The following is a 20,666-nucleotide window of genomic DNA, read 5'->3' on the forward strand; positions in this document are numbered from 1 at the left end:
CTGGGACGCTGGAGGTGCTGAGTGGTGGCCAGATTCCTGGGAATCCCGAGAGAGCTCTGGAGACAGAAGCGTGGGCGTCCCCCTATGCAGGGGGTTACACCACGTGACCCAGTGAGACTGCGGGGACAGGAGGAGAGGGGAGGGCCCAGCCTGAGCCCTGGTGCATCACTGTCACCGTTAAGGGTCAGGGAATGAGAAGAAGCAGCAGAGGGGATGGAGGAGAGACTGTGGGGTGGCGGGCGGGAGTGTCCCCAGGAGGAGGGAGGGGGGCTGGGGGAGGGGCCAAGATGAGGACCAAGAATGGATGCTCCAGGGTAACACACAGAGGTCTCTGGTGACCTTGAGGGGTGGGAAATCAGCTGAGCGGATTTCAAAGGAGGAGGGAGCTCCACGCAGGGCCAGAATGGAGGAACAGGACCTGCGTTTACCCTCCCACCGGAAACAGAAAAAACTAGATAAGATACGTGAAGCCACGGCTTTGCAGACCCTGGACCTCAGGTAAGGCTGGACTGTGACCCTGAGACAGAACACAGCGAGGGGAGCCCAGGGGTGCCCAGTTTCCTAGCTTAGAAGGTTTCCAGGCTGCGGTTTGCGGGGTTGAGGGGGGCACAGCGGGGGCAGCAGGACAGCATCCAGCAAATCTGTGTGTAATTGGAGCTCCCAGGGCGGGAGGGGGAACAAGAAACACACTTCAAGAAACAGTGAGCAGGGCTTCCCTGGTGGCGCAGTGGTGGAGAGTCCGCCTGCCGATGCAGGGGACGCGGGTTCGCGCCCCGGTCCGGGAAGATCCCACGTGCCGCGGAGCAGCTGGGCCCGTGAGCCATGGCCGCTGAGCCTGCGCGTCCGGAGCCTCTGCTCCGCAACGGGAGAGGCCACAACAGTGAGAGGCCCGCGTACCGCAAAAAAAAAAAGAAAAAAAAAACAACAGTGAGCAGAACTTTCCAAAGTTGATGAAAACTGTAAACCCACACATCAGAGAAGCTCAGCAAACCCCAAGCACAATTAACTAAAACTAGTGATAGGAGAGAGTCCTCCAGCAGGCAGAGGAAAGCACCACGTTATGTACAAAGACCTAAAGACGAGGTGACAGCAGGTTTCTTTCTCCCTAGGGCGTGTGACCTTGGAGCAGCATCTTTAGACAGAAAACCAAAACCGTCAGCCAGTGAAAATATCCTTCAAACCCAAAGGCTTTTTCAGACCGTAAAAAGAGCTGAAAGAAGTCATCAGGCGCTCCAGGAGTGTTAGGGACACCCTTCAGCAGAAGGAAGCCACTGCCCGGTGGACACCTGTATCTGCACGAGAGAGCAGAGAGCGCCAGGTGTGGTATCTATGGAGACTGAGTGCTTCAAGCAAAACAATAAAAAAAACCCAGTGTGTTGTGAACACTTATGCCACGTATAGAAATAAAGAGCACAGAGACCAGGAAAGGAGACCCTGGAACGTGCTGGGCACGGCTCCTACATGATCCGTGAGGTTGTGGAAGGTCACCTGGAAGTAGGTGGAGAGGAACCAAAGATGCACTTTATAAACCCCAAAGCAATCCCTGAAAGGGCAAAATTCAGAATTATTGCTGACAAACTAATGAGAGAAGTAAAGTCACAAAAAATACTCAATCCAAAAGAAGACAGAAGAAGAGGGAAAAGGGACCAAAGGACAGATGGGACAAATGAAAACAGAAAGAAGAGGTGGATCTAAGCCCAGACAGATCCCTGTTACAGTCAAGGCAAATGATCCCAGCACTGCAATTAAAAGGCCAAGGATGTCTGATCAGATAACCTACATGCTACCTACATGAAACCCACTGTAAACATAAAGACAACACGATTGAAAGTAAAAGGGTGGGAAAAGATAAACTCTCTAACAATAATCAAAAGAGAGCTGGAGTGACTTATTAATATCCAACTAGATTTCAGAGCAACAGCGTTACCAGGGACAACGAGGGTCATTTCATAATAAACATTTTAATAACAGAGCTTAAAAACATGAAGCAGGCCTTCCCTGGTGGCGCAGGGGTTAAGAATCCGCCTGCCAATGCAGGAGACACGGGTTCGATCCCTGGTCCAGGAAGATCCCACATGCCGCAGAGCAACTAAGCCCGTGCGCCACAACTACTGGGCCTGCGCTCTAGAGCCCCGAGCCACAGCTACTGAGCCCGCATGCCACAACTACTGAAGCCCGCACTCCTAGAGCCCATGCTCTGCAACAAGAGAAGTCACTGCAATGAGGAGCCCGCACACCGCAACCAAGAGTAGCCCCTGCTCACCGCAACTAGAGAAAACCCGCACGCAGCAACAAAGACCCAATGCAGCCAAAAACAAATAAATAAATAAATTTATAAAACAAAAAAACAGAAATACATGAAGAATAAACTGAGAAAAACACAAGGAAACATAGATAAACCCACAGTTGTCGTCAGAGATTTCAACACCCCCTCTCAATAAGTGATAGGACAAGTAGAAAGTATATCATGAAGACTACAGAAGCCTTGAATACACCGTCGACCAGTCTGAGCTGATTGATTCATGGGGCGCTCTGCTCAGAACAGCAGATTTCACATTCTTTCCAAGTGCACGAGGAACACTTACCAAGAAAACCCATATTCTGGGCCCTAAAGCAAGTCTCAACAAATTTTAAAGTATTCATACAAGGTATGTTATCTGACCACGACAGAAATAAACTAGAAATCAATAACCAAAAGATACCTAGAAAAATCCTAAATACCTGGAAACTAAAAAGCATGCCTCTAAATAACCCCTGGGTCAAAGAAGAAATCGAAAGGGAAATGAGAAAGTATTTCGAATTAAATGAAAATGAAAATACAACGTATCAAAAAATTTGAGACACAGCTAAAGCAGTGCAGTACCGAGAGGGAAAGCATCTATATTGGGAAAAAACAGAGAGCCTAAATCAACGACTTCAACTTCTACCTTAAGAAACAAGGGGAGAAAAGAGCACATAAAACTCAAAGTAAACCAAAGAACAGAAATAATAAACATCAGAGCGGAAATCAATGAAACAGAAAAGCAATAGAGAAAATCAATGAAACCAGAAGCTGGTTTTCTGAGGAGGCTAGTAAGACTGACAAGCCGGACCAGTCAGGAGTAAAAGAGGGAAGACACAAATGACCAATTTCAAGAATGAGAAAAGTGACATCATTACAGATTGTACAGATATTGAAAGGATATTAAGGGACTATTGTGTGTACTTTATGCCAATGAATTGGACAACTTAGATGAAAAGGACAAATTTCTCAAAAGACACGAAATATCAAAGGCCATTCAAGAAGAAATAGAAAAGCTGAATAGCCCTATAGCTATTAAAGATTGAATTTTTAGGGCTTCCCTGGTAGTGCAGTGGTTGAGAGTCTGCCTGCCGATTCAGGGGACACAGGTTTGTGCCCCGGTCCGGGAAGATCCCACATGCCGTGGAGTGGCTGGGCCCGTGAGCCATGGCCGCTGAGCCTGCGCGTCCGGAGCCTGTGCTCCGCAACGGGAGAGGCCACATCAGTGAGAGGCCTGCGTACCGCAAAAAAAAAGAATAGAAAAAATTTTAAAAATAAAGATTGAATTTTTAGTTAAATACCTTCTAAAAAAGAAAAACCCAAGCCCAAATAGGTCTCAAGGAAGAATAATAACAATTCTTCAGGAACTCTTCCAGAAAACTGAAGAGAAGAAAATACTTTCCAACGCATTCTATGAGACAAATATTACCTTGACCCCAACACTAGGCAACAAAAATAAAGAAAACTACAGACCAAAATCCATTATGAGCATAAATGCAAAAATTCTTAAAATTTAGAAAATGGAATCCAACAATATTGTTAAAGGATCATGATCAAGTGGGATTTATCTAAGGAATGCAAGGTTGGTTTAACTCTCAAAAATGTAATTCACCATAGTTACAGGCTAAAAATGAAAAACCTGATGACTATTTAAATAGACGGAAAAATCATTTGATAAAATCCAACAATCATTTCTAATAAAAATCCTCAGTAAAATAGGCAGAGAAAAGAATTTCCTCAACCTGATAAAGGGCATACCTGACGCAGCTGATGTCGCACTTAGTGGTGAAAGACTGAATACTTTCACCCCCAAATCAGGAAAAAGGCAAGGATGTCTCCTCCCAGCTGTTCTATTCAACACTGTACTGGACATTCTAGCCAGCGCAGTAAAGCAAAAATAAAAAGCACCCAGAGTGTATGCAGGATGCAAGATCAGTGTACAGAAATCAGTTGTATTTCTGTGTGCTAGCAACAAACACTTCGAAATTTAAAACGGTATTTGCAATGCCATCAAAAACATTAAATATATAGGGATAAACCTGACAAAATATGTGCAAGACCTGTACACTGGAAGATACCAGTCGTTGCTGAGAGAAATTGAAGAAGAACGAAACACTGGCGAGACAGACCACATCCATGGGCAGAAGACTCAATACTGTTATAACGTCCATACCCACACTCTCCACCTGTCCAGGCTGGCTGGTCCATCAGGGAACAAGACGGAGACGTCCCCCACGGAGGGTGTGGGCCTGTGGGGTACGCAGGCGGTAACCATCTGGGACGTGGTGACTGGTAGGTGAAGGAAACGTTAAGGAGGGAAGACGTGATGGCCCAAGAAAGCCTCAGACTGGGAGGCCACCTTGTCCGTGCGTCAGAGGGGACCCTGCATCTGCCTCCCTGGGCTGATGGCAGCACTCGCTGACCAGAGGGACCAGCCGCAGGAGACCCCGGCGGCCCTGGAGCACCCGAGATTAGCTCGAGCTCCCAGCCCTGGGAGACCCTCTGCCCAGGGCATGTCGGGGCTGCCCCCTCGGGAGGAGTGGCCCCCAGTGGCTCCCAGCTGGGAGCTGGCATCACTGTAGTGCAGCTTTGGGGGGGTGTGGGCCCCTGCTGCTGGGGGCCCTGGGACTTGCTGGCACAAGGAAGGTGCTGAGAGCTCCCTGCTGGGGGGATGGGCACCGCGCTTTGGGGATCCGGGAGAGTTTCTGTCTGAGTCTGTTGGCTCACCTCCACTCTGCCAGCTGGGATTGCGACCACCGCTGCAGACGCGGGTGGGAGCAGGAAGGCGCTGCCCAGCCCCTGGTCCGATGGCGGGGTCGCCAGGCAGCCCAGCCCCTCACCTGCCCCCGACAGATGAGGGAGCCGGCGGTGGGAGCTGGCGTCAAGCGCCGGTGCTGGGCACAGGGCTTTGCCGTGTGCGGGAGGGCACGCCGCCAGCAGCGGGACAGAGGGGACTCTGGAATGCACCGGGCGGGCGGCACGACCTCCCCCCACCTCCCTGGGCCTCTATCTGCCCTCCGCTCCCTGTTACTTAGGGCACGGGCCCTGCCCAGCCACTTCGCCCCCTCCAGGCTGCCACCCACGTCCACCCTGCAGGCATCAGTGCCAAGGTCCTGGCGCTGCCACACGCCAGGCACAGGGGTGGCTGCCCTGACCTCCTGGGGCCAGAGGGATGCTCTGGGCGTGTCTGTGCAGCTCCCTGGAAGAGGCCTGGCCGCGGGGCTCACTTGGGGGGTCTTCAGGGCCAGGTTCACGAGTAGGTGGGACAGTGTTGAGGGGGTGTTAGGCCAGCATGGAAAAGAGGGTCAGGGCCCGCTCAGCCACCCCCGGGGCCCCCCCCACTCAGGGCCCCTCCCTGCCTGGGCCACCCTTGCACACCCCTCGGCCCCGACCCTTTCCTGCCTGCACAATCGTGGGGTGAACCTTAACCCGAGCTGAGCACCTCCCACCCACACCTTCAGCCTCCTCCCAACTGCCTGGACCCTCACCCACGCTGAAGGTGGAGAGAAGGCGGAGGGGGGTGGCTTGTCCCGGCAAGCCCCCCGAGTGTGGCAGGGGCTTCCACTGGGGTCCTGCAGACCTGGAAAGGCTGAGTGAATCGGTGGGGGGTCCTGGTGTCAGGGGAGTGTCTCGTGGTGTTCTTTAAGCCCCGGGACTAGGGGAGGCAGCCCCTCCCCCTTCTGCACCAGCTCCCTTCTTCTGGGAGAGCTAAGGGATGGGATCCTACGATTTGCGGTTTGCATTCATACTACAGTGTAAAGGACTACCCGCCAGGCCTGGCCTGGAGGTCATGGGGGAGGAGCAGTCAGAAGGTGGCAATGCCCCACAAAAGGGCAGGTGGCAATGAAGAGGTTGGGGGTCTGGGGTGCAAAGACCTCACACACCCCTCCCTGTGGCCCGCCTTGCCTCCCAGCTTGGAGGGTGGGCACTGAGTGCTGGGCTCTCTGGCAGGGAGCCCCATAGACCTAAATTAAATGGGGGGTGGATTTTGGAGAGCACACAGATCAGTCCCCCAAGCCCTGGCACAGAAGGGAGGAGGGGGGAAGGGGGGCACCCACTGCGTTTCCCAGCGGAGGGGTCGAGTACTCACACACAGCGGCCAGCGGCGACTTCCACGGCCCTCCCTTCCTATTTACGCCTCAGTTCTGGGTCCCGGCTGTACCCTCTGGGCGCTTGGAGCAGAAATGAGCTTTCCGGTGAAAAAGCAGAATGCTACGAGTCCCGAGCTGAGACTCCTGAGTCAGAGACGTGGACGGCCCGCCGCCCACCCCCGCGTGACCGCGCGCAGCAGTGACCGTCACCTGCACCTCCCAGGGCTGCTCAGCGGCCACCATGCCGGCCTGGGGGCCTCAGCTCCCCCCCCCGCCCTCACGCCCCCCCGTCAGCTCCCCCCCCCCGCCCTCACGCCCCCCCGTCAGCTCCCCCCCCCCGCCGTCACGCCCCCCGTCAGCTCCCCCCCCGCCGTCACGCCCCCCGTCAGCTCCCCCCCCGCCGTCACGCCCCCCGTCAGCTCCCCCCCCCCGCCCTCACGCCCCCCGTCAGCTCCCCCCCCCGCCCTCACCACCCCCGTCAGCTCCCCCCCCCGCCCTCACGCCCCCCCGTCAGCTCCCCCCCCCGCCCTCACCACCCCCGTCAGCTCCCCCCCCGCCGTCACGCCCCCCGTCAGCTCCCCCCCCGCCGTCACGCCCCCCCGTCAGCTCCCACACACACCCCCGCCCTCACGACCCCCGTCAGCTCCTCCCCCCGCCGTCACGCCCCCCGTCAGCTCCCCCCCGCCCTCACGCCCCCCGTCAGCTCCCACACACACCCCCGCCCTCACGCCCCCCCCGTCAGCTCCCACACACACCCCCGCCCTCACGCCCCCCCCGTCAGCTCCCACACACACCCCCGCCCTCACGACCCCCGTCAGCTCCTCCCCCGCCCTCACGCCCCCCCGTCAGCTCCCCCCCCCGCCCTCACCACCCCCGTCAGCCCCCCCCCGCCCTCACGCCCCCCCGTCAGCTCCCACACACACCCCCGCCCTCACGACCCCCGTCAGCTCCTCCCCCCGCCGTCACGCCCCCCGTCAGCTCCCCCCCGCCCTCACGCCCCCCGTCAGCTCCCCCCCCCGCCGTCACGCCCCCCCGTCAGCTCCCCCCCCGCCCTCACGCCCCCCCGTCAGCTCCCCCCCCCGCCCTCACGCCCCCCCGTCAGCTCCCCCCCCCGCCGTCACGCCCCCCGTCAGCTCCCCCCCCCGCCCTCACGCCCCCCCCGTCAGCTCCCACACACACCCCCGCCCTCATGCCCCCCCGTCAGCTTCCACACCCACCCCCGCCCTCACGACCCCCGTCAGCTCTTCCCCCCGCCCTCACCACCCCCGTCAGCCCCCCCCCGCCCTCACGCCCCCCGTCAGCTCCCCCCCCCGCCCTCACCACCCCCGTCAGCCCCCCCCCGCCCTCACGCCCCCCCGTCAGCTCCCACACACACCCCCGCCCTCACGCCCCCCGTCAGCTCCCACACACACCCCCGCCCTCACGCCCCCCCGTCAGCTCCCACACACACCCCCGCCCTCACGACCCCCGTCAGCTCCTCCCCCCGCCGTCACGCCCCCCGTCAGCTCCCCCCCGCCCTCACGCCCCCCGTCAGCTCCCACACACACCCCCGCCCTCACGCCCCCCCCGTCAGCTCCCACACACACCCCCGCCCTCACGCCCCCCCCGTCAGCTCCCACACACACCCCCGCCCTCACGACCCCCGTCAGCTCCTCCCCCGCCCTCACGCCCCCCCGTCAGCTCCCCCCCCCGCCCTCACCACCCCCGTCAGCCCCCCCCCGCCCTCACGCCCCCCCGTCAGCTCCCACACACACCCCCGCCCTCACGACCCCCGTCAGCTCCTCCCCCCGCCGTCACGCCCCCCGTCAGCTCCCCCCCGCCCTCACGCCCCCCGTCAGCTCCCCCCCCCGCCGTCACGCCCCCCCGTCAGCTCCCCCCCCGCCCTCACGCCCCCCCGTCAGCTCCCCCCCCCGCCCTCACGCCCCCCCGTCAGCTCCCCCCCCCGCCGTCACGCCCCCCGTCAGCTCCCCCCCCCCGCCCTCACGCCCCCCCCCGTCAGCTCCCACACACACCCCCGCCCTCATGCCCCCCCGTCAGCTTCCACACCCACCCCCGCCCTCACGACCCCCGTCAGCTCTTCCCCCCGCCCTCACCACCCCCGTCAGCCCCCCCCCGCCCTCACGCCCCCCGTCAGCTCCCCCCCCCGCCCTCACCACCCCCGTCAGCCCCCCCCCGCCCTCACGCCCCCCCGTCAGCTCCCACACACACCCCCGCCCTCACGCCCCCCGTCAGCTCCCACACACACCCCCGCCCTCACGCCCCCCCGTCAGCTCCCACACACACCCCCGCCCTCACGACCCCCGTCAGCTCCTCCCCCCGCCGTCACGCCCCCCGTCAGCTCCCCCCCGCCCTCACGCCCCCCGTCAGCTCCCACACACACCCCCGCCCTCACGCCCCCCGTCAGCTCCCACACACACCCCCGCCCTCACGCCCCCCCCGTCAGCTCCCACACACACCCCCGCCCTCACGCCCCCCCCGTCAGCTCCCACACACACCCCCGCCCTCACGACCCCCGTCAGCTCCTCCCCCGCCCTCACGCCCCCCCGTCAGCTCCCCCCCCCGCCCTCACCACCCCCGTCAGCCCCCCCCCGCCCTCACGCCCCCCCGTCAGCTCCCACACACACCCCCGCCCTCACGACCCCCGTCAGCTCCTCCCCCCGCCGTCACGCCCCCCGTCAGCTCCCCCCCGCCCTCACGCCCCCCGTCAGCTCCCCCCCCCGCCGTCACGCCCCCCCGTCAGCTCCCCCCCCGCCCTCACGCCCCCCCGTCAGCTCCCCCCCCCGCCCTCACGCCCCCCCGTCAGCTCCCCCCCCCGCCGTCACGCCCCCCGTCAGCTCCCCCCCCCCGCCCTCACGCCCCCCCCCGTCAGCTCCCACACACACCCCCGCCCTCATGCCCCCCCGTCAGCTTCCACACCCACCCCCGCCCTCACGACCCCCGTCAGCTCTTCCCCCCGCCCTCACCACCCCCGTCAGCCCCCCCCCGCCCTCACGCCCCCCGTCAGCTCCCCCCCCCGCCCTCACCACCCCCGTCAGCCCCCCCCCGCCCTCACGCCCCCCCGTCAGCTCCCACACACACCCCCGCCCTCACGCCCCCCGTCAGCTCCCACACACACCCCCGCCCTCACGCCCCCCCGTCAGCTCCCACACACACCCCCGCCCTCACGACCCCCGTCAGCTCCTCCCCCCGCCGTCACGCCCCCCGTCAGCTCCCCCCCGCCCTCACGCCCCCCGTCAGCTCCCACACACACCCCCGCCCTCACGCCCCCCGTCAGCTCCCACACACACCCCCGCCCTCACGACCCCCCCGTCAGCTCCCACACACACCCCCGCCCTCACGCCCCCCCCCGTCAGCTCCCACACCCACCCCCGCCCTCACGCCTCCCCATCAGCTCCCACACCCCCAGCACCTGGCCTGGGTGCTGCTCTAGCTGATGTGTTCGCAGCCCTCTGACCCCCACACCCCCTCCAGGGGCACACGTGGTAGGGGGACCTGAGGCACAGGACCCATGGGAGACTGAAGGATTAGCCGCAAGCAAAGGGAACAGCATCTCCACGGAGGGAACAGCATGAACTGTATGAGCACCCCCTCCAGGAGGCAGCTATGGAGACCAGGACACACGGGGCCAGACCCTGGGGAGGCGAGGCTGTGACCTCACCCTCGGGGCACGGGGAGCACGGCAGGTGTCTGAGTCCAGGCTGAGACGGGGGAGGGGCAGCGGGAAGGAAGGGGAGGGGAGAGCTGAGAGCCTTAGGAAGAAAGTGGGGCAGTGAGTCAGGCGCCCGGGGGGAAAGGGCTAGACAAGGGACTCTGCGGTGCTCAGGGCTGGGGTTGGGGCACCTGGGGACCCCAGATGAAACACCAACTGGACAGTGGGGTATGGCCAGAGGTGAAGCAGGGCCAGGCTCGCCTGAGGAGGGAGGGGAGAGAAGGGCCACCGGTGCCCTCACAGTGTCAGCCCCAAGCCCTTGGAAGACACAGCGGGGGTCTCTGGACATCCTGACCCTCTCTGCAGGGCTGAGGGCCACCCTGGTGAAGCTGCGACCCCGCTCCTGGCGGGAAACTAAGAGGCCCGTGGAGCGGGCCTTTCTGTGGCCTCGGGGAGAGCAGGTGAACCGAGCCTGCGGGTTGGGTTCCCTGGGGGTGGGGAACCTGAGAGGGTCCACTTCCTCGTCTGGCTCACCTGCCTGGACACCCCGCGGGGCCCCGGCCACCTGAGCGCGTTACCGATCCACGCGATCAGCTCCCCAAAGGCTGCAGAGCAGGACCGGCCACAAAGCTCCAGGAGAGGCAGCATCGGGCGCACTTGTAATTTGTAACTAATTTGTTGCACGATGAGGCTGCAGGTTCCTAATTGTGATTGCCATTTTAATTTTACTCATGGCTGTGCAACCAACAGTGTATAGTCTTGTAATTAAAATTAATTGTACCTTCACCTGCATATTTCTATGAGGCTGGTAAATTTCCTCTGTAAGCTCAATGGTTTTGTTCCCTGAAAGAGGCCGAGTTCACTTCTGCCGCACTCGGCGGCTCCCCGCTCTGAAGGCTGCCTTGCCCTCCAAGGGGGGCTGGGGGCCTGTCTCCGCCCCAGCACCTCGCTTCTGGCAGCGCTGGGAGAGCGGAGCCCCCGAGGGCTTTCAAGAGCTTATAGGTCTACTATTTAATGAATTCCTGAGGAGTTATTAGGCTCCCAGATCGTACATGAGGATTTCATGAATAATCTCGGAAAACCTAAACGGGCTTTCTCCACCACATTAAGCCCGTGAATGACACCCACAGCACGTGCTGGACACTGTTTTCTCAGCATGGGCGTCCTGGTGGCCTTGAGGGTGGGGAGGGGACCTCCCTCTGAATTCCAGGTGCCAGACCTTGGACTCAGGTATCAAATGTCAGGTCCAGGGAGCCCTCGGATGCCATCACTGGCAGTCACCTTCCCAGCAGGCTCCCAGGGTCCCTCGGAAAGCACCTCTCCTGTGCAGGCAGAGAGAGGAGAGGCCCTGAGATCCCACCCCAGCTGTACCCTGGCAGCACCGTGGCTCAGCCAATCAGATGCGCCCTCCCAGGACCCCACACCTACAGGGTCTCAGAAGCTGGGAGGTATGGGTGCCATGGCAACAGCAGCTGGGCAGCATAGCTGGCAGGACAGACGGACCCTGAGATGCTGCCAGGGGTTCCAGCCCATCCAAGCCCTCCACTGCCCACCACAGGAGTTAGCTGGAGTGGATTCCACAGTTCGTGACAAGGACTCCTACTGACACAGTCAGCATCCGGTCTAGAGAGGGGCATGGGGGAAGCCTGGTTAAGGGTCCCAGCTCCCCGTACTCCCCACCAAGCTAAGCTATGGACAGGGCAGTTGTGATGGGGTTGAAGGTTCTCCATCCAGGTGAGCCAGGAGACCCTACTTCACTGTCAGCTGTTCCCTGAGGCCAGGCAACAATGCCGGGGAGGGGTCCGCTGTGACTGTCCTCCCTCTTCATTGAGGAAAACTTGGCTCCCAATTGGGCAGGAAGGAGGGATGGACCCTCAGTACCTGCTCAGGGAACCTGGGAATAGATGCATCTCCACCCACCCATCCATCCCCCATCCCATCCCTCCACCCATCCCCCTATACCCACCAGTATGACAGTCACTCTAGGCGGCTCATGTCACCCATGGGATCCAGGGTGACACGAGCCCCTTGCACGGCCCCTTGCGTGGCCTTTGAGACCCCGGCAGCTCCTGCTTCATCTCCCTCACCACTGACCTCCTGCTTCCCTCCTTCCAGGTCCTTGGCCCTGGACACCTCTCCCTAGGTCTTCCCCTCCCGCAGGAAGCCCTCCCTGACCACTCACACAGGGCTACGAGTGCCTACGAGTGCCAGACCTCGGAGCCCAGTGTGCACACACCCAGGATGCCCCTCCCTCCTCTCCGGACGCAGCCCCAGGGCCCCTGCCCAGCTCCCCCACAGGCCCACTTCGGCTCTACAGATGCTGGGGGTCAAACACTGCTGCCCCCGCTGCCTGCCCTCCCCCAATCCCCGAGGGCCCAAACTGGACACCAGTCCTTCCATCTCAGTTCAGCACCCCCACACACACTCCTGGGACTCAGGCCCCAAGCAGGGGTCCTCCTGGACCTCTCCCTCGGCCCCATCCCTCCACACCCTCTGACCCTCACACACTGCCTGGCCCCCAGCTTTTGCTTGGATGACACAGTGCCCCTCCTGCCCATCCCACACATCTGTGGTCCAGACCCTGACCAACGCCCTCAGCTTCCTGCCCAGCCGGCAGCCTCGGGAACCCAGCACACCACTAGCGTCACACACGCAGTGCCCTCTGCTGTCAGCCAGACTTTGGGGCCTCCTCCCCCTCATTGCTCTTTCAGCTCCGATCACTGAGGGTGTCACACGTGGCTCACAAGCAGGACGGAGCATTGCTGCCCCCTCAGTACACCCCGTGGCCAGAATCCTGTCCACTAATTTTACACAACAAGCAGCCACGTGTTCTAAGACCCGTGGGAGCAGACGCTGCGGTGCCAGTGAAGGCAGACGCTTGGCCACATAGAGCCACTGGACAGAGCGGTCCAGCCTCGATGGTCCAGCCTGTGATGACCACCCAGCCCTGTCCTGCACCTGCAGCTCCCTCGTGCCCAGAGTGGCCGGTGAGGAAGGGCCAGGGCTGAGGGGGCGCCCTGCCCAGCTCCAAGTGGGTGTGGGGAGGATGGAAGGCTTTCCTCAGGACAGCAGGGTCCGTCCAGGGCAAGGTAGGCGTAGGGCTGGGCGGCAGGTCAGGGAGCCCAGAGTCCGGGGTCCCAAGAGCAGCCATTTACAGGCTGATGTCCCACCCCACCACTGCCTGGGAGCCCCTCAAAGGTGGGCCCAGACCCTCCAGTGAGTGCTGGGGTCAGAGGGCATCCTCACTGACCCTGTGCTTGGCCTCTCCCTAGCCCTGCCATCGTCCACCTGGGCGGCTCCTGGCTTTCCTCCAGGGTCCGGGCCGCCTCGGGTCCAGGCCGTCGGGGCCCATCCCTTCCCCAGGGCCAGTGCTTCCAGGAGTGGTGGGCGGCCAGGGACACACTCACTGAGCACCTACTGTGTGCTGGGGGGCCAAGACAGACAGACACCATGAGCTGTCAGTGGCTGCCGGGGACAGACAGTGCCAAGGGGAGGGTTCCAGGCCTGGAGAGGCAGTGGTGACAGGAGCACGCGGGGCAGGCCAGCATTCAAGGAGAGCATCCGGGCCGGGGTCAGGGGCAGGGGTGAGGGGAGGGAGGGGGGAAAGGGAGGGGGAGGGGCGGGGGGCACAGGTGGGCTGCGGCAGGGCTGGCCGGGCACTGGGGAGCAGGCTCCTTGTGGGCGCTGAACTGACCGTGCCCCTCCCCGTTCCGTGCAGCCGCCTGAGCGCGGGGTCAAGGGCCACGGCCCTGAGGGCAGGGGGCTCAACTGGAAGGGGAGGGGGCAGCTCTGGAGAAATCCCGGAGGTGGAGCCAGGAGAGGCTGTGGGCAAGAGCTGGGCTGGAGTGAGTGGGCCGGGGCAACTGGCGGGGTGAGGCCAGGTACTTGTGGGGCGGGAACTCCCGGCCTTGGATTTAGGAGTCTGGAGTTCAAGGTCACCAGTATTCGGATCCCGGGGCTCAGAGAGGGTGGAGGTCCCGGTGTGCACCGCAGGGGGTCGCAGCTGGAGGTCCTGTCTTGGACTCTGCGGTGGAGGAGGGCCGGCCACAGGGTTTGGGTAGGGGCCCGGCGGCGTGGGGGAGGGCGGCGCAGGGGCCCGGCTCCCCCCCCCCGGCGCCCATCCCCCAACACACCTGGGGCCCGGGGCTTCATCTCGCGCCCCCTGCCCCCAACCCGATAGGCACTGCGCCGGCGGCCCGGCGGGACCCAGGACACGGGGACACGCGCGCGGGGACGCTGACACCCGTCAGGCCCGATAACGGGCGCAGCGCCGCCGACGCCGCGAGCGCATTAATCTTCCCCAAATTAAAATCTGCAGCGCGGCGTTTAAGATTGAGGCCACCACGGTTCAGCGCGGTGTGACCGCCGATTTTGATAAAAGTGTTTTAAGAGAGGGGAGACGGAGATAAATTGTCTGCGCGGCGACGCGGCGGGTGAGAAGCACGCGGACAGCGGGTCTCAGCCTGGCGCTTCCGCAGCGCGTCCGGGGACACCGCCTCCGCCCGTGGGACCCTCCCCGGTCTGCCGCAGCTGGGAGCGCTCTGCGCGCCGGCACCGCCCCGGTCACTGGGGCTCCGAGCCGGGCCCAGCCCCGCGGAGGCGAGGAGGGAAGGAACGCGGCCCCCGGCCCTCGCAGCCCGAGGCTCCTTCGTTCAGCGACGTTTCTCGAGCACCTGCTCTTCGGCACTTGCCTAGATGCTCCAGCACCCGGAGTGGAAAGTGGTAGCGGGGCTCCGCACGCAGTCGGGGTCTAGCCAGCACCACAGGCGCCTCTGCAGCCCCCTGGATTGCTCAGGTGGAGGGTGGGCTGGGTGCCTGATCCCGTGGGGTCAGGCGCCTGAGGGAGGGGTGCTGTGGGCTGCCTGGGGGAAACTTCACCAGGCTTTCCCTGTCCCCACAAAGAGTGCCACTTTCTCAACTCTCTTTCAAGCCGGCTTTGCCCTTGTCTCAAGGTGAGGGCCAAAGCCCTCTCCTCGATGGAGGCTTCCTGGTGGTACACGCCCCAACTCCGCCACCCACCTGCCCTCCAGTGCCGTTCCCATCACTGCCCTTCACTCTCCTGCATCTGTCTTTGGAGGAGGGCTTGGACCCCCCTCCCAGGGTCCCCTCTGTCCCCCAGCCATCCCCAGCATTGGTCCCAGCCAGTCCCCCACCCATTCCACAAACCCTCCCAGGCACAGCCTCACTCCCTCCAGCTTCCTGACATCAAAGCCTGGCTGGCTACAGCTGCACCAAGTATGGGGGGCTTCTGGGGAGACAGATGAGACATGGGCATGCCCAGTCTCTGAAGGAAGGCACAAGCGCTGGCCTAGAGCCTTGGCCACAGCAGGGCCAGTGGTCTGAGAAAGAGCTCTCCGTGAGGGCTTCCTGGAGGAGGGGGCTTTCTCAGCCAACCCCAAGGAAGGAAGAGGAAGGAACGGGAAGGGACTAGCATGAACAGGGTGCAGAGGCACAGAAGTCCCAAGTGGGGCTGGAAGGGGGAAGGGAGGGGCCAACAGCCCTGCAGTCAGGATGGAGCAGGACGAGGATGGGACCACTGGGACTCAGGTAACTCTTGGAAGGCCCCCGAAGAGGGGGGGCTGGCATCCCCTCTGCTGGATGCGTCGTTGACAGCTTCCGCCTTTTCTTACAAAGTTCAAGCCAGCAAGAAACACGCAGTTTGCGTCAGGCATGCCTGCCCGCTTCTCTCCTCCCCTGAGCAGCTGTGAAATTGATATTTAAAACTAATTGTACAGCGCCCTCGGGGCAGCCGGGCCGGGCAGCGCGCCGGACAGCGGCTGTGTTCGTTCCATCTCGCCTCAGGCTCTGCCCGTGACCCCAGCCAGGTGATTAAGGGGCCGAGGATGAGGGGCTTATCTCCAGCGGACAGTGGCTGCCCCACGCCCCGCCTGCCAGCCGGAGCCGCTCCCCCAATTGCCCAGCAGCTGCCGAGCTGCCCCCTCCTTGGACAGTGGCCCTCCCATCTCATAACATCCAATTACTGCACCGACTGCTGTCCGGGGCTCAGATCAAATCACTCAGCTGCAGTGAGGAGCCCCAAACGGGCCAAGCTCAGCAGGTTAGACACGCTGTCCGACGCCAGACCACAGGCAGCCCGCCTTGGGAGCCGGAGGCAGCGAGCGTGGCCCGGGGAGCGCAGTGGACCCCAGCTCCTCGGTGGTGTCGGCTCTGGCCGCGGTTCAAGGCCAGGGCAGAAAGCATCCTCTGGGAGTGCAGGGCACGGTCAGGCATGCACAGGACGGCGGTGGTCTCTAGAAAGGTCACCAGCACCTGGGACCTCCAGGCTTCCTGACAGCTCCGCAGTCCGTGCCACAGACGCATTCCTCCAAAATTCCTTTCCATCCAGAACCCACGGCTGTGGCTTGCCTGCACAAACAGGGTCTTTGCAAATGTGGTTAGATAAGCTGAGGTCATGGTGGAGTCGGGAGGGCCCTTAATACAATGACCGGTGTCATTATAAGAAGAAAAGAAGAGACACGTATGGGGAGAAGACGCAGCAGAGATGGGAAGGAAGACCAAGCAGACATGGGCAGAGGCAGGAGGGAGCTTCCTGAGAGCCTCCAGAGGGAGCCCTGCCCTGGAACCCGGCTCTGGAACCTGACACCTTGGTTTCTGACTCCTGGCCTCTAGGCTGGGAGAGAGTAGATTTCTGTCCTTTTAATCCACCGGGTTGCGGTATTTGCTACGCCGCCCGGGGAGATGAGTGTATCCAGTGTGCTGGCGAAAGCCCCCCTTTCTCCCGTGGCCCTCTCGCTTCCCACACCCAGACCCTGCTGTCTGGGGCCTGTCTCTGCCCTGCCTCCTGGTCCTGCCACCCGCGACCCACCCAGAACCCTCAGCCACTCCTGCCGGTTTCAGCCAGGCCACCCGGCAAGGGCTGGTCCCCTGTGGTCCCCACTCCAGCCCCAGGGGCCTTCAAAAGCACGCTTGGCACAGCCCCCGGTCCCCAGTGCTCAGCAGACACTGCTCTCTGCCCCTCAGTGCTGGCAGCCGCCCAGGGCCTCCTCCAGGACCCAGCAGCTCAGCCTGGGGCAGGAGGTGTCACCAGCACGCGGGCTGCTCTCGGCCTGCGGCCACACCCCAAACGTTACATGGGCAGTGGCGCTCATCCGTGTCCTGCCAAATAGGGAGGCGCTCCCGCTTGAGGAACTGCCCCTTGCATTCTACCAAGTTATTAAAAACCTAGCATCCCATTTAATCTAATGGCAACATAGTACAGCCAGCAAGGCAGGCATTATTCCCATTGTCATTCCCATCATCCATCACCCATATTCACGCACCATGATCACCATTACCTCCACCGCCACCATCACCATCACCACCACCACCACCGCCACCATCACCACCATCACCACACCTCCATCACCATCACTGCCACTGCCACCATCACCACTACTATCACCAGCACCACCAGCACCACCACCATCACCATTGTTACAGTTTGAATTGCATCCCCCCAAAGAAATGTTGAAGTCCTAACCCCCGGGTCTGTGACTGTGACCTTTTTTGGAAATAGGATCTTTGCAGATGTAATCAAAGTGAGGTCCCTAGGATGGGCCCTGATCCAGTAAGACTGATGTCTTTATAAGAGAAAACAGAGGCACAAGGAAGAGGAGGCCATGCAGACACTCAAAGACACACAGGGAGCAGACAGTCATGTGATGACACAGGCAGAGGTGAAGTGATGCATCTATAAGCCAAGGAAGTGCTGAGAATTGACAGCAAACACCGGAACCTGGAAGATACAAGGAAGGAGCCTTCTCTACAGGCTTCAGAGAGCCTAGCTCTGCTAACACCTTGATTTCAGATTTCTACCTTCCAGAACCGTGAGAGAATCAATTTTACATGGTCTTAAGCCACCCAGCTTTCGGTACTTTGTTACAGCAACCCTGAGAATTAATACCACCGTCGTCACCATCATCATCATCACCACTGTCGTCATCAACCTGATAATCACCTCCTTGTCATCTTTATCACCACCGTGGTCAACGCCATAACCGTCATCACCACCACCGCCACCACCACCATCATCACTATCGCCATCGTCACCACCACCATTGCCATCACCATCACCGTTGTTGTCATTGCCATCAACTCTACGTCATTTGTCATCTTACCATCATCACCGCCATTGCCAACATTGTCACCACCACCATTGCCATCACCATCACCGTTGTTGTCATTGCCATCAACTCTACGTCATTTGTCATCTTACTATCATCACCGCCATTGTCAACATCGTCACCACCACCACTGTCACCATCACCATCACCGTTGTTGTCATTGCCATCAACTCTTTACGTCATTTGTCATCTTACTATCATCACCGCCATTGCCAACATCGTCACCACCACCACTGTCACCATCACCATCACCGTTGTTGTCATTGCCATCAACTCTTTACGTCATTTGTCATCTTACCATCATCACCGCCATTGCCAACATCATCACCACCACATCACCATCCGAAACCAATTTTCAGCTTCAAAGTCAAAGGCCAAGACACTGGATGACTTGCCCAAGGCCTCTCAGGCGGTTTGTAGAAGAGCCAGGACCCAAACACCTTCCAGCCTGCCGCCTGTTCTTCCTTCCCGGGAGAAACACCACCCCACCACCCCAGCAGCCCCCGTGCTGCCCCCACCCCTTCCTCCTCTCTGCTGGACACTTGCTGACTTTCCGGCCTATGCCAAACCAATGTTGCTTGAGGCCTGTACCCTGGCCACTCCCTCAGTCATGCCCTGGCTCTGTAAGACTAGAGAAGCCTCTTCCAGAATACCTGATAAATAATCTGGATTTAATTGAATTAATATCGACAGCATGTAATTGCTCCTCGTTGCTCAAGCCTGCCTAAGAGGGGTGGTGAGGGGCGGAACGGTGAGGTTATTGCTTCAAAAAAATGCCCTCAGCCCCGAGCAGCGTTTTGGCCTTATTATTATAGTCATAATGAGAGCAGCTGATGTGATCTCTCCTTCCACAAGAGCGCACACAGCCGGCTACATAAACAGCCCAAGTCCTTTGTCCCTGTGGGCTGTTTGTGGGTAATGAAAATCAATAGGTTCTTCCTCACAGACCTCCTTAGCCCTCCTCCGAGCTCAGGGCTCGGGCCACCAGGCATCAGACCAGCAAATAAACTTGCCCCCTTCCCGCCGGCTGGTGGCCGGGCCTCCTGTGCCCTCCCCCGGCCCCGGGACGTTCAGAAACAGCCACAGTCCCAGAGGTGGTGGAAGGGGGCTTCCAGGGAGTGACGCTGAGGTCCGTGTCTGGGGGTGCAGCCAATGAGGGGGGAACCAGTGATGATCAATGGCAGGGCCTCCAAATGGGGTCTTCCGCCTTCCCCGTCCCAGTCTGGGGACCACTGTCCTCCCCCACCCGACCTACAACGTTCGTGGACCCGTAAACCCCGGGGCGGGCGCTGGGACGGCCGCGCACTCAGTCTCCTGACAGCTCTCGGCAGACAGGCGCCCATGGCCTCTGCACACCGGGCCCCGTCCTGGGCTCTTGGGGTGCGTGTTTCCTGGCTCTGCTGAGAGGGGCTGGCACAGAGCACAGGCAGCAGGAGGACCCCCAGAGGCCGGGGCGAGATGCGGGGTGGCCCTGGAGGCGGGGCATCCTGGGAGCGCCCTAGAGACAGAGGCCGAGTGTGGCCGTGAGGCCGAGGGGCCAGGGGAGCTGCACATTCCAGAGGCACTGGGAACACAGTGACCTGAACGAGTGAGCAGGTGGGAGACGCGAACCCGGGGCCTTGTCGTGTGGGGTGTGCCCCCAGGAGTGAGTATGGGCAAAACACAGAAGGGACAGGAGTGCCCCTGGGGGTGGGGCGGGAAGAAGAACCCAGGGCCTGAGCGGGGGGGGGGCAGGGGCTCCCCGAGGACGAGCTGCGGTCATGGGGCTGCAGAGGCCCGGTCACAGTGGCGTGGCAGGGTCCCTCCGCCATGCTCGGAGCTCCCTCGGTGTCATCCCAAGTCTACACCCATGTGAGGCAGGGACCACGGAGAGCAGAGGGTGTGCTCAGGGCCACACTGCTGTCACCTCGGCCTCCAAGACGACCTCCCCCTCACAGGCCTGGCCAGCCCATCCACCAGAGGGGCGAGGGGTGAGCCCGGGTCAGCGCAGCTCTGGCTGGGCACCCAGCGCTTGGCTCTGCTCAGCAGGGATCGCTCCAGGCCGTCCGGGAGCCTGACCGGCGAGTCCTCTTCCCACAGACCCGAGGCCTCACCCAGCGCCTGCAGACGCCTGACACGGGAGCCGGGGAGATTCAGTTCTGTACTAAAAAGGTGCTTCCGCTGGACCATCTTCTCTGCGCCGTCCTTCTTAATTAAAGGCGACCTGAATTGAATTGCTTTCAGTGAGGGGGGTGGGCGGTGCTGGGCAGCTGGAGGGACATCTCCTCCCGTCGAGCCGGCGGCCCTCGCAGGACAGTGATCCATGGGCCAATATCACCGGTGTCCCTGCATCCGTGTGGCGGCTGACCTCAGCGCAGTCATTAGCTGCTTTTTAATTAACTGTCTGCTGTCCCATCCCCAGCGAGGAGGCCCTGGGAGGGGGAGGGGCGTCGTTCCTTCTGAAGCTCTGCTGGGCTGATCCGGGGTCCGCGTCCCCACTGCCCCGCCTCAGGCCTGCGTCCCTTCCAGCCCCGGAGCCAGAA

General features: G+C 61.4%; 1 protein-coding gene across 1 annotated transcript; it reads left to right on the forward strand.

Moving 5' to 3' along the window:
* Positions 1-403: 403 nt before the first annotated feature.
* Positions 404-14,383, forward strand: LOC136123276 (uncharacterized). The gene is made up of 10 exons (XM_065877297.1): positions 404-498; positions 4,476-4,573; positions 4,694-4,859; positions 5,023-5,537; positions 6,425-8,562; positions 8,954-9,107; positions 9,176-9,371; positions 13,294-13,404; positions 13,740-13,866; positions 14,015-14,383. Exons 1-10 carry the CDS (start codon positions 404-406, stop codon positions 14,381-14,383), a joined length of 3,969 nt encoding a protein of 1,322 aa, XP_065733369.1.
* The last annotated feature ends 6,283 nt before the right edge of the window (positions 14,384-20,666 follow it).

Source organism: Phocoena phocoena, chromosome 5, assembly GCF_963924675.1.
Source record: "Phocoena phocoena chromosome 5, mPhoPho1.1, whole genome shotgun sequence".
Taxonomy (NCBI): domain Eukaryota; kingdom Metazoa; phylum Chordata; class Mammalia; order Artiodactyla; family Phocoenidae; genus Phocoena; species Phocoena phocoena.